The sequence below is a fragment of the Spermophilus citellus genome (assembly GCF_964194105.1).
Source record: "Spermophilus citellus genome assembly, chromosome: 2".
In the NCBI taxonomy this organism is placed as follows: Eukaryota; Metazoa; Chordata; class Mammalia; order Rodentia; family Sciuridae; genus Spermophilus; species Spermophilus citellus.
This window is the reverse complement of record NC_138183.1, coordinates 152470747-152483881: the sequence shown is the minus strand read 5'-3', so window position 1 is coordinate 152483881 and position 13135 is coordinate 152470747. Positions and strand designations below refer to the sequence as shown.

At 42.9% G+C, this 13135-nt stretch overlaps 1 protein-coding gene across 3 annotated transcripts in view; it reads left to right on the top strand.

Moving 5' to 3' along the window:
- Positions 1-13135, top strand: part of CEP164 (centrosomal protein 164) — a 65400-nt gene that overhangs the window by 16828 nt on the left and 35437 nt on the right. The window contains exons 4-8 of one of the 3 annotated variants that reach the window (XM_081270906.1): positions 3805-4009; positions 6196-7863; positions 10851-11006; positions 11340-11465; positions 12610-12687. In XM_081270906.1, coding sequence (XP_081127032.1) covers positions 3805-4009; positions 6196-7863; positions 10851-11006; positions 11340-11465; positions 12610-12687 — 2233 coding nt within the window. Of the gene's footprint in view, positions 1-3804; positions 4010-6195; positions 7864-10850; positions 11007-11330; positions 11466-12609; positions 12688-13135 lie in introns of all 3 variants that reach the window. The other 2 variants (XM_081270905.1, XM_081270907.1) reach the window with 2 other exon arrangements.

Here is a 13135-nt window from a genome sequence, read left to right as displayed (position 1 = left end):
CAAGCACTCTACCACTGAGCTACAACCCCACCCACTGAAGAATATTTTATTGTGTGTATATATCACACAATGTGATTTTATATGTATATATATTTATTTCACAAATTCTTTATCCATTCATTTGTTGAAGGGCACCTAGGTTGGTTCCATAGCTTAGCTATTGTGAATTGAGCTGCTATAATCATTGATGTGGCTGGGTCACTGTAGTATGCTGATTTTAGATCCTTTTGGTATATAACAAGGAATGGGATCACTGGTCAAACGGTGGTTCTATTCCAAGTTTTCTGAGGAATCTCCATATTGCTTTCTAGAGCGGTTATACCAATTTGCAGTTCCACCAGCAATGTATGAATGTATCCCCCCCCCCCCCCCGCCATCCCCCGCAATAGGATAGGGTTATTTGTTTGAAGATTTGGTAAAACTCATTTTGGGCCTGTGTGTGTGTGTGTGTGTGTGTGTGTGTGTGTGTGTATAAAGTTTGACAATTCAATATTTTAATGGCTATGGGCCGATTCTGGCTTTCTTGAGTCAATTTTGGTAACCTGTTTTTTATTCTGAGAAATTGTCTTTTTGGTGTAGGTTTTAAACTTTATTATCATCAGTTCTTAATTTCCTGATATGGTTTTATTTTTTTTTTATTTTTTATTTTAAAGAGAGAGTGAGAGAGAGGGGGACAGAGAGAGAGAGAGAGAGAATTCTTTTTTTAATGTCTATTTATTCTTTCCTAGTTCTCGGCGGACACAACATCTTTGTTGGTATGTGGTGCTAAGGATCGAACCCGGGCCGCACGCACGCCAGGCGAGCGCGCTACTGCTTGAGCCACATCCCCAGCCCCCTGATATGGTTTTAGAATCTCTACTGACTCTGTAGTTACTTCCCTTTTCATTCCTGATACTTTTTGTCATCTCTTTTCTTCTTCAATTTTTTAGAAGTTTGCAAGTTGTATTAATTTTCTCAAAATCAGCTTTTTTGGGGGTTGAACCTTCATATTTTATACTCCATGTTTCTTAACTTCTCATTTTAAGAATTTCTTTATCTCCCATATTGCATTCTGGGTTTCCTTAGGTATATTTTATAATTCATTGTTTTTTTTTTCTTTTGTACCAAATCTATTGTTTAACTTTTTAATTTTTTAATAGAACTTGTAGGAATGAGGAGTTATTATGTTTTTATTTATTTTTGCAGCACTGGGAATTGAACCTGGGGTGCTTTGCCAGTGAGCTCTATTCTCAACTTTTTTATTTTTTATTTTGAGGTAGGGTCTCTTCAAATTGATGGTGATCCTTTTGCCTTAGCCTTCCAAATAGCTGAGATTACAGATGTGTGCCATTGCACCCAACCTTTCCTTTTTTTCTTTAGAATTCTTTTCTTTCATTATGAATTCCACCCCTTTTATCCTTGTCATAATTTTTTTTTTTGGTGCTGGGAATTAAACATAGGACCTTGTACATGCTAAGCAGACACTCTACTACTAAGTTATGTCCCCAGCCCACTATAATAATTTTAAATGTTATTTTTAGTTTTCTTTTGATTGTCCTAGTTATATGATATACTGATTCTTCTTATTATTATATCTTCTGATTTTCCCTCATGTTGAACTCTTTTCTCACATAGTTTGTAATTTTTATTGTGAATTTTGTGAATTTATTTCCTATGGGAATTATTTTCTGTGAGAGTCTCCTTCCTCACTTGTTGAGTGCCTTCACAATTGCTTCTCCCAGGGGTTTTTCAGTAGTTTAAGACTAAAGTTTTGTATTAATTTCCTGACTTGGCATGTTTTGGACTTTATGTTTATATGTCCTGAAGTTTCAATTTGTCATAAGATCTTCTCTGTCTGTCTAGATCCTGGAGTGGGCCCCATACTCATTTGCTACTTCCATGACCTACTGTTTTTTTTTTTTTTTTTGTGGAGTTAGTGTTCTTAAGAGCCCCAGATACATGCAAGGGTCCCAGTTCTAATTACCAAATTAATCAAGACTTAAGGCCACATTTCTGTCCCTAAATTAACATTAAACTCCAATTTCCTGGGACCTATATCCAAATCAGATACCAATGTTGGCTTCTCAGTTCTATATTTATTACTTGGGCTTCTGGGTTTCTGTTTCTTGCACTTGAGAATTTTTCTTTCTGGTTGAGTTTGAAAAAAATTTTTTTGTTGTTGTATTATATATTAGTCCCATTTTTATCTTTGTTGGCAGGGAAATGTCATCTATTTCCTTCAGTTTAGCTAAGCATGTTGCTTGAAGTTTTGTATGTTTCTTTCAAAGAAATTTCTGGAGCTAGGGATGTAATTCATAGTAGAGTGCTTGTTTAGCATGTGCATATTATTAATTAAAATTTAGCAGTCCTTCCAATAACACATTTTAGTATTCATGTGGAAATATTATCAATTAAAAAATTGCCAATCCAAAATCTGCCAGATAAATTAGTCTGTCATTCTTAAATTTGGCCTTCCATAAAGCTTTAGGGCATGGATGGACACATGCATCCAAGTTTTTTTGTATCTGTGTAACAATAGTGGCCTTTACTACCATTTCCATTTGGATCATCATTTCCATCTGATGCTAGAACCATAACACTGTCTTATAGCATTCTAGGCTTTTTTTTTTTAAGCCTGTTTCTTGCCTATTACCAAGTTAAAAAAAAAATCAGTTATGCAATGACCCTAACTCTCAGTGTCAATTTTCTGTTATTAGTCTGTTTCTATTACTATAATGAAATACCTGAGGCTGGGTGTCTCATACTAGCTCAGGGATCCCATGAGAACTAACTTAATGCCTTCTAAGGAAAGTTGCTCCAGTGATGTAACCCTCTTCCACTAGGCCCCATCTCTGAAAAGTTCAACCACCTCTCAGTATCACCATACTGGGGACCAAATTTCCAACTCTTGAACTTTCCAGGGACAATATACATCCAGACCATAGTACCCCTGATATTTCCCTGTCTATTTCTGGAAAATGTTCCCTTTTATTTGAATTAAAGATTCAACTTGTCAAATTCATAAGGAGCCTTATTGGGATTGTATTGGATTCATATATTAATTAGAGATAATTGGCATCTTTATAGATTTGAATCTTTTAGGGACAATTGTTTTTCCTTTTTCAGTAAAGCTTTGTAAAGATTTTACACGGTTTGTACTCATTCCTGTGTATTTTATCTTTTAGATTGTTATTGGGGATGGGATTCTTTTTCCTGTTCGCTGTCCTAATAGATTATTGTTAATTATTAATCTGTTTCAACATGGACAAGTCCAAAATAAACCATTCATTTTGGTTTATTTTGGACTTGTCCATGTTGAAACAGATTCTCCTCCTTTATTTTCTTCTATTGGGTTCCCTGCTACCTTGGGTTATCACTTCTTGTGAGTTTAGAATCTTCTACAAAACCAGAGCTTTCACATTTTTCTTCTTCATACTCTTATTAAATATTAAACAAGGTCTACTCTATTCTTAGGTTTCATAATGTTTATATTTCTCCATCTAACTAAAACCAAGTTCATTTCTACTCCAGTCTAATATTAATTTCCTGGAACTACAGTGATTATATGTCTTCATCTAGAGAAATCCTTCAGTATTTCAGTCCATTGTTCTATATCTAAGTGAACTCCTTAATCTTAGCCAATGGTGCCCTTCGCCCTTCAATTTTGTGTTCATTCTTTTCCCTCCTATCTCCCTGCTTTCCTTCTTCTCTTCCTCCTGCCCCCTTTTTTTTTTTTCTTCTTCTTCTTCTTTTTTTCTTTTCTTTTTGTCCTAAGTAGCCTTGGCCCTGAGCAGGGACTAACTTCTGAATTCTGCTCATCCCCAGCCAGGACATCACAGGTGATATTTATTATTTCAACTTTGCCAATGGGCAGTCCATGTGGGACCATCCGTGTGATGAGCACTATCGGAACTTGGTGATCCAAGAGCGAGGGAAGCTGTCAACTTCTGGGGCCATTAAGAAGAAAGACAAGAAAAAGAAAAAGGAAAAGAAAGAAAAGAAGGACAAAGAGACCTCCCAAAGTCCCCTGGTGAGTCAGTGGGTGCCAGCTTCTAGAGAGGCCAGAGTTGAACTGAGGGGATAGGGGGAGCCTGTAGTTGTCTTCAGCCAAGAGGTGAAAAACAACAATAACAATACATTCTTGATGCTACATCTTCTAATTTTCTTTCAGCTTCTTAGCAGTCATTACTATCTTTAAACAATTCTTTCTCTTTCCATGGGAACCTGGGTTACATAATGAGACTGACGAGAGTGCCTGCTCTGCCATATATCGTTGTCGTTTTTCGGTAGTCTAAGAGGTGATGGCATCTGCCGCTTTGGAAAGTGGGGATGGGGGACAATTGATAGAAGCCAGTGGGCCTAGACAAGTGAGTGCTTTCTCTTCATGCAGAGTCAAGCTTTTCTAGTGTGGGCTCATCATTTGTCTTCAAGTGCTGTGAGTTAAGTTATCAGAATACCAGTACCTTCAAGATTCAGAAGCAAAGCTTTGTGCTTTTTTGCATTTATGGCTTGCTTTTTTTCTTGGTGTCTTTGGTTAGTGGTAGGTAACAAATTTAATTGCAGTGTGATCACCGTGGTCTTGAGTAGCTTTTGTGCTGAGTTCAAAGTGCTCTTATCCATTGTTGTTTTATTTGTCTCTGCAGCGTGTCTGAACTTATGAGGCAGAAGTTATTACCCTTGTTTTATAGGGAGAGGAATGGAATTGGAGCTTTACAGGAGTGAGACCTGAGCCCTCCCTGTCTGCTCTTGGTGCTGCCACTGGGCCTGCTCCCTTTACCCATGCCTGGAACCTGTGGGCACATTGAGGAAGGAAGGCTCATGGAAACTCAGTTCAGCCAAATGAGGAGAACCAAGAATATTTTTCCAACCTTCTCTGTGTTCCAGTTGTTTTGTCCTATTGTTTATAGTTTTTATTTCCTGCCAAAGTCTGGTGCTTACTTCTCCATGAAGATTTTCATCTTTTTTGGTATGCATGCTAGGCAAGGACTCTACCACTGAGTCACACTCCCAGCCTTGTTTTCTTTCCTATGGTGTCAATTCTGGTGCTGTACAGTTGCTGATTAATTTAGCTTCTTTATCATGTTCAAGCTTTGTTGATTACCCCCTCTCCCACATATCACTCGTGGTTCTGAGAAACTAGATAACAAGTTCATTTCTCTAGATAGAAGAGGACAGTTAATTTCCAAATAGGTTGAATTTTAAAATCATATGTTCGAGAGGCAAAAGGTAGGTTTTTACTTTTGTGAAATTATTTGAAATGATAATCAGGCATCCTGCAGGTGCTGACATGACTAAAGGTGGGACAGGGAATATAGTGTGGGTTCTGGGGAAGAGGCTTGGTGACAGACTGAGTCCTGGGTGTGTGTCTGAATTCCTGGAGCTCTCTGTTAAAAAGAGCTCCTACTGTGATTTCAGGAAATGAGGATGACTGGACAGCCATGAACCATCAGTCTGATTCTTAGGGCTCAGGACAGGCACCTCAAGCTTGTCTAGGGGACAGACTTGGTGGGCAACCCAGACTTAGGTGGCTTGGGCCCTCTGGATGTGTGCACTCTTAGCTGGGTGTGTTTAGTGTGAATGTTAGCAGAGAGTGGTTATTTTTCAGGGTTTTTTCTATGACTTTCTGAGTATCTCACTGGACTGAGTTTCCAGGGTTCAGGGCACTGGTTGTTTCTCCTCTTCTTTTGCACTTAGGCAATTTCTAGAAGTCTGTGGCAAATTTTATAAAATTAACCAATCACAGAACTTGAGAGCTAGATTGCATCTTGGAGATAACCTAGCTGGTGATTTTCAGAGTTTTGTTAATAGTAAAGCCCTGTTTTCAAATCAGTTCTCTATAGAGGTTCAGCTTATCAAAAAAGAAATGAAGCTGCTCTGGTTGAATTTGGGAATGTAGGTCTGGGTGATGCCTCTTCTTTGTCACATGCATACTTTATAGAGCCCTGCCTGTGCTGAGTCCCTCAGGTTCCATGGATTATGGTTTGCAGGAAGACATCGATTTAGTCCAGCCTGCTCTGTGTAAAGAAGAAAACTGGAGCCCAGAAAACAACATTTTCAGCCCAAAGGAGTTTTTAGCTTTTCTTCCCTCTTTTGATTTCTGCTTTACTTTAAATGGAGGGTGGTTTTGTGCTAAGTGCTTAGCAAGGGCTAAAGTAGCAAGTATAAATCAGAAGTGCTTTGTCTTAGTTTTCTCTGCATGTTTATATATCCATTTAGGAAATGCAGCCTGATCAGGGACTTCTACCTTCTTCTTCCTTTCTTCGTGGCCCATCCCCTCTCCCAGCACCTGGGCTTGCTGATTTGGACCTAGACCAAGAGATGCAGGCTAGAAGTGAGGGCTCCTTTAAGAAAGGGAAGAGCCCATACATGCTGGGTGACACCCCTCGGCCTCTCATGGGTGCCTTCCCCAGCAAACTGCAGCCACTCTCCAAAAATCAAGCTTCCCGAACCCACCAGATCTTTGCCGATGTGGAGAAAATCTTAGGCAGGGCTCCAGCGCAATGCAGGACAGAATTAGCTCATCAACAGGGTCTGGAGACACCCCAGAAGGCAACAGAGAAAATCTACCTGGGGTTTTCAGACCCTGAAATAGAAGAGCTGGAAATGAGGACCAGACAGCAGAAACCTGGTGCCCTGTGCCCTCAGAACACTGGACCCTTCTGGAATGGGCAGGATGTGTTAGAAAGCAGGAGCCAGATCCCTGTCCACTCTAAGCTTTCTGAAGCCATCAAGGACTCACAGCTAAAAGGGGAGCAGCACAGCCACAGCATAACCACACTGAGCTCCACTGGCCCTGCAGGGGACAAGGGTCAGAGCCCCATTCCCTTACTATCCCCTGAGGAAGAATCCTCCCTGTCCCAGTGTTCTTCTGACCATATGCTGCCTATGAGAAATAATAATCTCTTTTTATTAGATAACAGCCCAGCTAAAGACCTGAACTGGCAGGGAGTTCCTGGGGAAGGTGGGAGCCTGAGCAGGGGGAGACGAAAGAGAGAGTCCCCAGGACTGTGGATGGGACAAGTCTCCAAGCTTGTCAACAAGGATACCCCAGGGAGCTGCAAGGAAACAGAGACCAGTATCCCTGAGGCTCGAGGGTCCTCAGCCAAAACTCCACTGCAGGGACTCTTCATAATACCACCTGATACTGGGACATCAGAAGCAGCCCAGAACACTCTTATTGGGGCTCCTACCAGTGAGAAGAGATACCCTGCAGGGTCTCCAGAGCCCCCCAGTGAAGATAGGAAGGCGAGTGTATCTGGGGCTGATGTCGAGAGCGTCAGTGGCTGCAGCAGCAACCTGGCCTTGCATCTTGGCTCTCAGATCCTGGGTGAGGTAAACAACTTCCCTTGGGACCTACAGAGCTCCCGTGGATCTGTGCCAGGTATGGGTCAGGGAGGCCCTGGGCTCAGAGATCAACACGCCTGCCCATACATGGTGCCCCCGTTGTCCCACATGCAGAGCTCTGCTGAAGAGCAGTCAGAGAGTGACGACTACTCTGAGGATCAGAGGTTCTACCAGCACATCCTTCAGATGGTCAAGATCTCTAGGCGACTGGAAGGCCTGGGGCTGCCTGAAAGCATGCAGGAAATGCCAAACAAAGACATCGCCAGCATGGTCTGTTGCATGGCTGCTGAGTCTTCTAGGATGTCTAGTGAGGGTGAGCAAGAGGCCATCAGAACCATGGAGAGGGACTCAAGGTTTCTGGTTTGGGGGCCAGAGCTGCTGGGACATCCTCAGGAGTTAGCCCTTGGTCCAGCTGAGCAGGAGGCCCCTCAGCAAGCCCATTGCCAGCCAAACAGCAGCCCCTTCAGGCAGGGGCTAGTCGAGCTGAATCCCAGCAGAGGGCCTGCTGCAGAGCCAGGCAAGATGCAGCTTCTCAACCAGGTAGGCTTCTTAGAATGGCCTGAGGCCTGAGGCCTCTGTAAACTTATCAGGGAGGGAGCAGGTGGAGTCGTCGCCTTACCATATCCCTAAGGTCTGCTTTCCTGTCCCTCACTCCCCTTGGTAATTCTTGGTCCCTTAATTACCCAGATGGCTGTTTTTTGGCATCACATGCATTTCACTTTTCTTTTATGCAATGTCTCACGCATGCTAGGTAAGTGCTCTATCACTGAGCCACAACCCCAGCCCTCACATTTCTTTAACCCTAACACTCACTTGCAAAATAGGGTTGAGGGAATGTGTGACTTCCCTTCCCTGGATATAGCTGTAATTCTTGATTGTTCACATGCTGTGAAGGTGGTATGTTCTGGGGTGGGCAAGGTGGTACTGATCCTGACTCTGCACAGGATATAGGACCTCCTGTGATTTGGGAAGCCTTTCTTATCAGCTGATTCTAGAGAGGGATGCTCCCCAGTAGGCACCTCACCTCAGAGCTCTGAACTTGTGCCCTCTTGGCAGCATACAGAGCTGGAGAGTTAATATTCTCATGAAGAACTCAAGCCCATGATCTCCTTCTACCATATGGCGAGCTGCTTCTGCTCCTTGTCTCCCAGAGTGCCCAGAATACTACTTGACTAACCTGTGTTAGGCTTGTGCAGATCCTGTTTATGACGTTACTTTCTTTTTTTTTTTTTTTAATATTTATTTTTTAGTTTTCGGCAGACACAACATCTTTGTTTGTATGTGGTGCTGAGGATCGAACCCGGGCCGCACACATGCCAGGCGAGCACGCTACCGCTTGAGCCACATCCCCAGCCCATGACGTTACTTTCTTACCTAAGGAATTATCAAAGGGCTGGGCTTGCCCTCTCTTTCTGACCCTTTGTCCCTTTAAAGAGTCATCATATTTTTCATAAAGAGGTCCAATTGGGTCAGAGACCGTGGGTATCAATCTGAATTTGCTGTGGCCCAGATGTGGCTTTACCCAGTTGTTCCCTTTGGTTCCTAATTGCTGGCATGCACTGGTTCTCTGTTAGCTCTAATAACTACTACAGCACTATAAATATCGGATAGGCTGCAGATTATCCTGAAAGTTTTAATTAGCCTGATGGCAATGAGTTTATCTGCTCTGAAGGACAATGCCATGCATGGCTCCATATTCCAGAGTTAATGGCTATCTATAGAAGATGATCAGCAAGGAGCCAGGAATGTATAATTTCCCTGCTAACCACTGATTTAGTAAAGGCCTGGGAGAACAAAGCCCTCAGCATGCCCGTCTCCCTCCCTCGAGCCCCCAGCACGTTAGCAAATTAACCATGTTAGGAGTCTGTAATTTTCCATAAATACAGTGTGGGAAGAATTTCACTTGCTGATATGCTGGAGCTGGTTGAGGGACTAATGGCAGGAGGAGCAGGCCCCGTTTGCTCATAATTCACTCAGAGAAGCTTTCCTGGGCCTCTTTTCTGCCAGAGTCAAAAGGTGGTACAAAATACTGTCTTAAAGATAACACTGGATTCTAGTCCCATCTCTACTCCTCTTTGGCCCTGTGACTTTGGGCAGGGTTCTTGGCCTCACCAACCTCTGTTTGCTGACATGGGGTCAATGGCAGAAGCCTCCTCAGATTGTGTGTAAATAAAATGAAACTTTGCATTTAAGGTGTTTAGCCAATACCTGGTGCTCCAGCATTGTTGGCTAATTCTATGATGATCAGCTTCTTTTTTCTCTAACAAAGATCTTCTACAGCAGATCGTATGATGGGGGAGCTACAGAGGCTTAGGAGTGATTCTCACCTCATTTCGTGCTGAGTATCTGATAACCTTCCCTGTGCAGAAATAGGCTCTGCTAGGACCTGTACGGTAGCCTGGCCCCTGTGCTGAGGCTGTTGCCAAAAAGATGGTAGATCTGAACTTCCTCAGCCTGCCCATCTCTGGGTTCTCTTTTTTCTTTCAGTCCCTATGGGATTAGAAAGGAATGGAATTTCTGCTTTGTTTCATACACTTTGAGAAGTGACTCTTGAAGAGCTCTTTATAAATTGTATCCTGGTTTCTGCTTTTGCTAAGCCCAGTTGATCATATGTGAATCCCTGTAATAATAGCAATTCCCTAAAGTTCGTATAGCCCTAGACCACTCACAAAAGCCCCTTGTATTCATTATCTCATTCAAGCTGCTCAACAAATGTTCTCAGAGGCACAGCATGCACCCTCTTAATCTTGCAGATGCATAAGCTAGGAATCTGTGAGTAGCCATGGGGCTCACACATTCGTGCTCCAGCCTAGTTTACTTTCCTCAGTCCTTGCTGGCATGAACCTTTGTGAGAACAGGGAAAAGAAGGGACCTGGTCAGGCCACTGCTGCCCCTTGTCAAGGCTCCATCCAGCCACCTTCTTCATCAGTGGAGAGAGGAAAGAGTTCAACTTTTGTTGCTCATACTTAATGTTTATTTTAATTAAAATAATACATGCCTATAGTAAAAGATCAAGTCAAATAGAATAAAAGATATAATAAAGTACAGCAGTTCTCCCGTGTGCAGAGCCCGCTCTCAGAGGCAACCACTTTTTTCCTGTTGTCTACCTCCATCTTTGTCAATAATGTGCTGAGATTGCTTTTTCTTAACTCATCAATTTCAAAGTTTATCTGTTGAGACTTCTCCTTCTGGTAGATGAGGGTTTTGTCTCTGTGCTCCCTTCCCACGTACTTCCTATACGGCTTCTGAAAGGAGAACAGAACCCCATGCAGCATCTGCCAGATGTAAGAGGACTGTTTATATGAGATGGCATTCGAGTTATGAGAATCAGGAAACCAGCCTGTGATTTCTCACACAGTTGGCACAATGGTAATTTCTGGATGTTGTGTTTCATTAGCAGCCTCCAAGCGGAGGCGGTTTAAATTTGAGCGGGCAGGATTTAGATGTTTTATTTTTGTATCTGTCTCCGACACTTGCAGAGCCACGTGGTTTCTTGGGTTTGTAATAAGATGTTTTCTGTTGCCCAGGCTCTGGGTTCTTCATTAGCCCCAGTCCACATTCCTCTTGGGGGCCTGGCTCCTTTGCGAGGCCTCATGGATCCCCCGCCCTTTGCTCTTCGAGGACCTCAAAGCGCGAGCCTGGGGAGCTCAGCGGAGTCCGGTCAGCTTGGAGAACTCCCGCTGGTGAGTACTTTCCCTGGCTTGCAGAGTGTTTAGTTCCTGTGGAAGCTGTGGCCTGTCGATGGCCTGTCGTAATCTGGTAGGAAGATGAGTCATGTCTGTATGAAGCTGCACATGGCCTCTGTGACCATCAGTGCTAATTTCCCAATTCATGTAGCCAGTGTGGTAGGAGCTGGAAAAGGGAATCAGTAGTGTGAGTTAGATCAGCTTCATGGATATGGTGGGACTTGATTTGGAGACATCTAAATAGAGAGTGGGGTGGGCATTCCAGGGTCATTCTGAAGGTCTTCCTGGTGAGTTTCTTGATGTTCTTTCTCTATTTTGGAGCCTCTACAGGGTCTGAAGACTTCTGCATATACAAAGGGCTTCTTAGGCTCCATCCATGAGGACAGGAATGCTCTCAGCCTCTTGGGCTTAGGGGAGGAGACCAATGAGGAGGATGAAGAGGAAAGTGACAACCAGGTATGATCAAGCCCTCTCCCTGGCCTTGAAACCCTCTGTGCTGTTCTCCCCCTTTTCCCCTTATTAGTGCTCTACCTCTGAGCTACATTCCCAGGCTCTTTTTTTCAAAATTATGTTTTCAGGCAGTGTCTTGCTAAATTACTCAGGCTGGCCTCCAATTTGTGATTCTTCTGCCTTAGCCTCCAAAATGGTTGAGATCACAAGCCTGTGCTGCACACCTTGCTTGAAAATCCTTTTTATTGTGGTAAACTATGTATGACATAAAATTTTGCCTTTTTAACCATTTTAAGATTAGGATTCAATGGTGTTAAATACCTTCACAATGTTGGGCAATCATTGATACAATCTTTTCCAGAACTTGTTCATAATCCCAAATAGAAGCTCCATATCCATTAAACAATAACTCCAATTCCCCTCCCTGTAGCCCCTGGTAACCTCTAATCTTTTTTCTGTCTGAATTTGCCTGTTCTAGATATTTTGTGTAAGTGGAATTATAGAATATTTTTCCTTTCGTGTCTGGCATCTTTCACTTGGTTTGTTTTGAAGATTCAAGTAGCATATATTAGAACTTCATTCCTTTTGAAGGCTGAATAATAATCTATCATATATTTATTTATATCATGTTTTGTTTATCTACTCATCTGTTGATGGATACATGGGTTGTTTCCACATTTGGCTAATCTCTGAGCTATGGTTTTGTTTTTGACATGGGATGTCACTAAGTTGCCCAGGCTGGTCTTGGACTCTGGGCTTAAGTGATCCTCCTGATTCAGCCTCTTGAGTAGCTGGGACTATAGGCTTGTGTTGCCATGTCCAGGTAATTCTGTATTATTTTAAAAATAAATAAAAATGAATTTCCAGTCTACAGCTTTATTTCTCGTCCAGCCTATAATCCTCTGATCTGATCTGGAAAGCACAACAACAAGGAGCTTCTTGGCCATTTGCGTGGTGCAGAGCTTTGCTTACATTGGATAAAGAGCTGCTTAGTGAGGCCTCCTTGGAGGTCCTGCTCTTGAGTCCCCTGAAGTCCTGCCTGGGCACTGTTTACCTGCTCAGCAGTATCCCACTTCTCCCTCTGTATTCCCTGTACTCTCAACTGACCAGTTACTTTAGACTTACCACCCATAATCATTTTTGTTTTCAGAGTATCCGCAGCTCCAGTGAGCTTCTTAAGAACCTGCACCTGGACCTTGGGACCCTGGGGGGAGACTTTGAGTATGAGGTAAGAGCCTAAAGCCCCTACCAGCAAATGCCTCAGCCCGGTATGCCCCTTCTTCCTTCTGAAGCCCTTCTGTTTATGAGGTAAATGTTTGGAAAGAGAACCAGTTTTTTCACAGGCCTGTCCAGGGTTTCTGGGGTCTGGGAAGGGATGAGGGGAACAGGGAATCCATTCATTTACTCATGTACAAAACAACCATTTGTCGAATGTTCCTGCATGAGGTGCTTCACTAGCTACTATATGTCACATGCACATAAATGAGATATGTGTACTGTCCTCACAGATTGTGCAGTTTCATAGACTGTAAGAGGGAAGAAATTACTTTCCTGCACATCAAAAAGCCTTGGTGGATGAGATGACATTTGAGCTGGGTCTGGAAGAGTAGCTGAGTTTTGGACGTGGAGGACATTAGGGAATAATCTAGGCAACTGAACAGCTTGAGCAAAGGTTC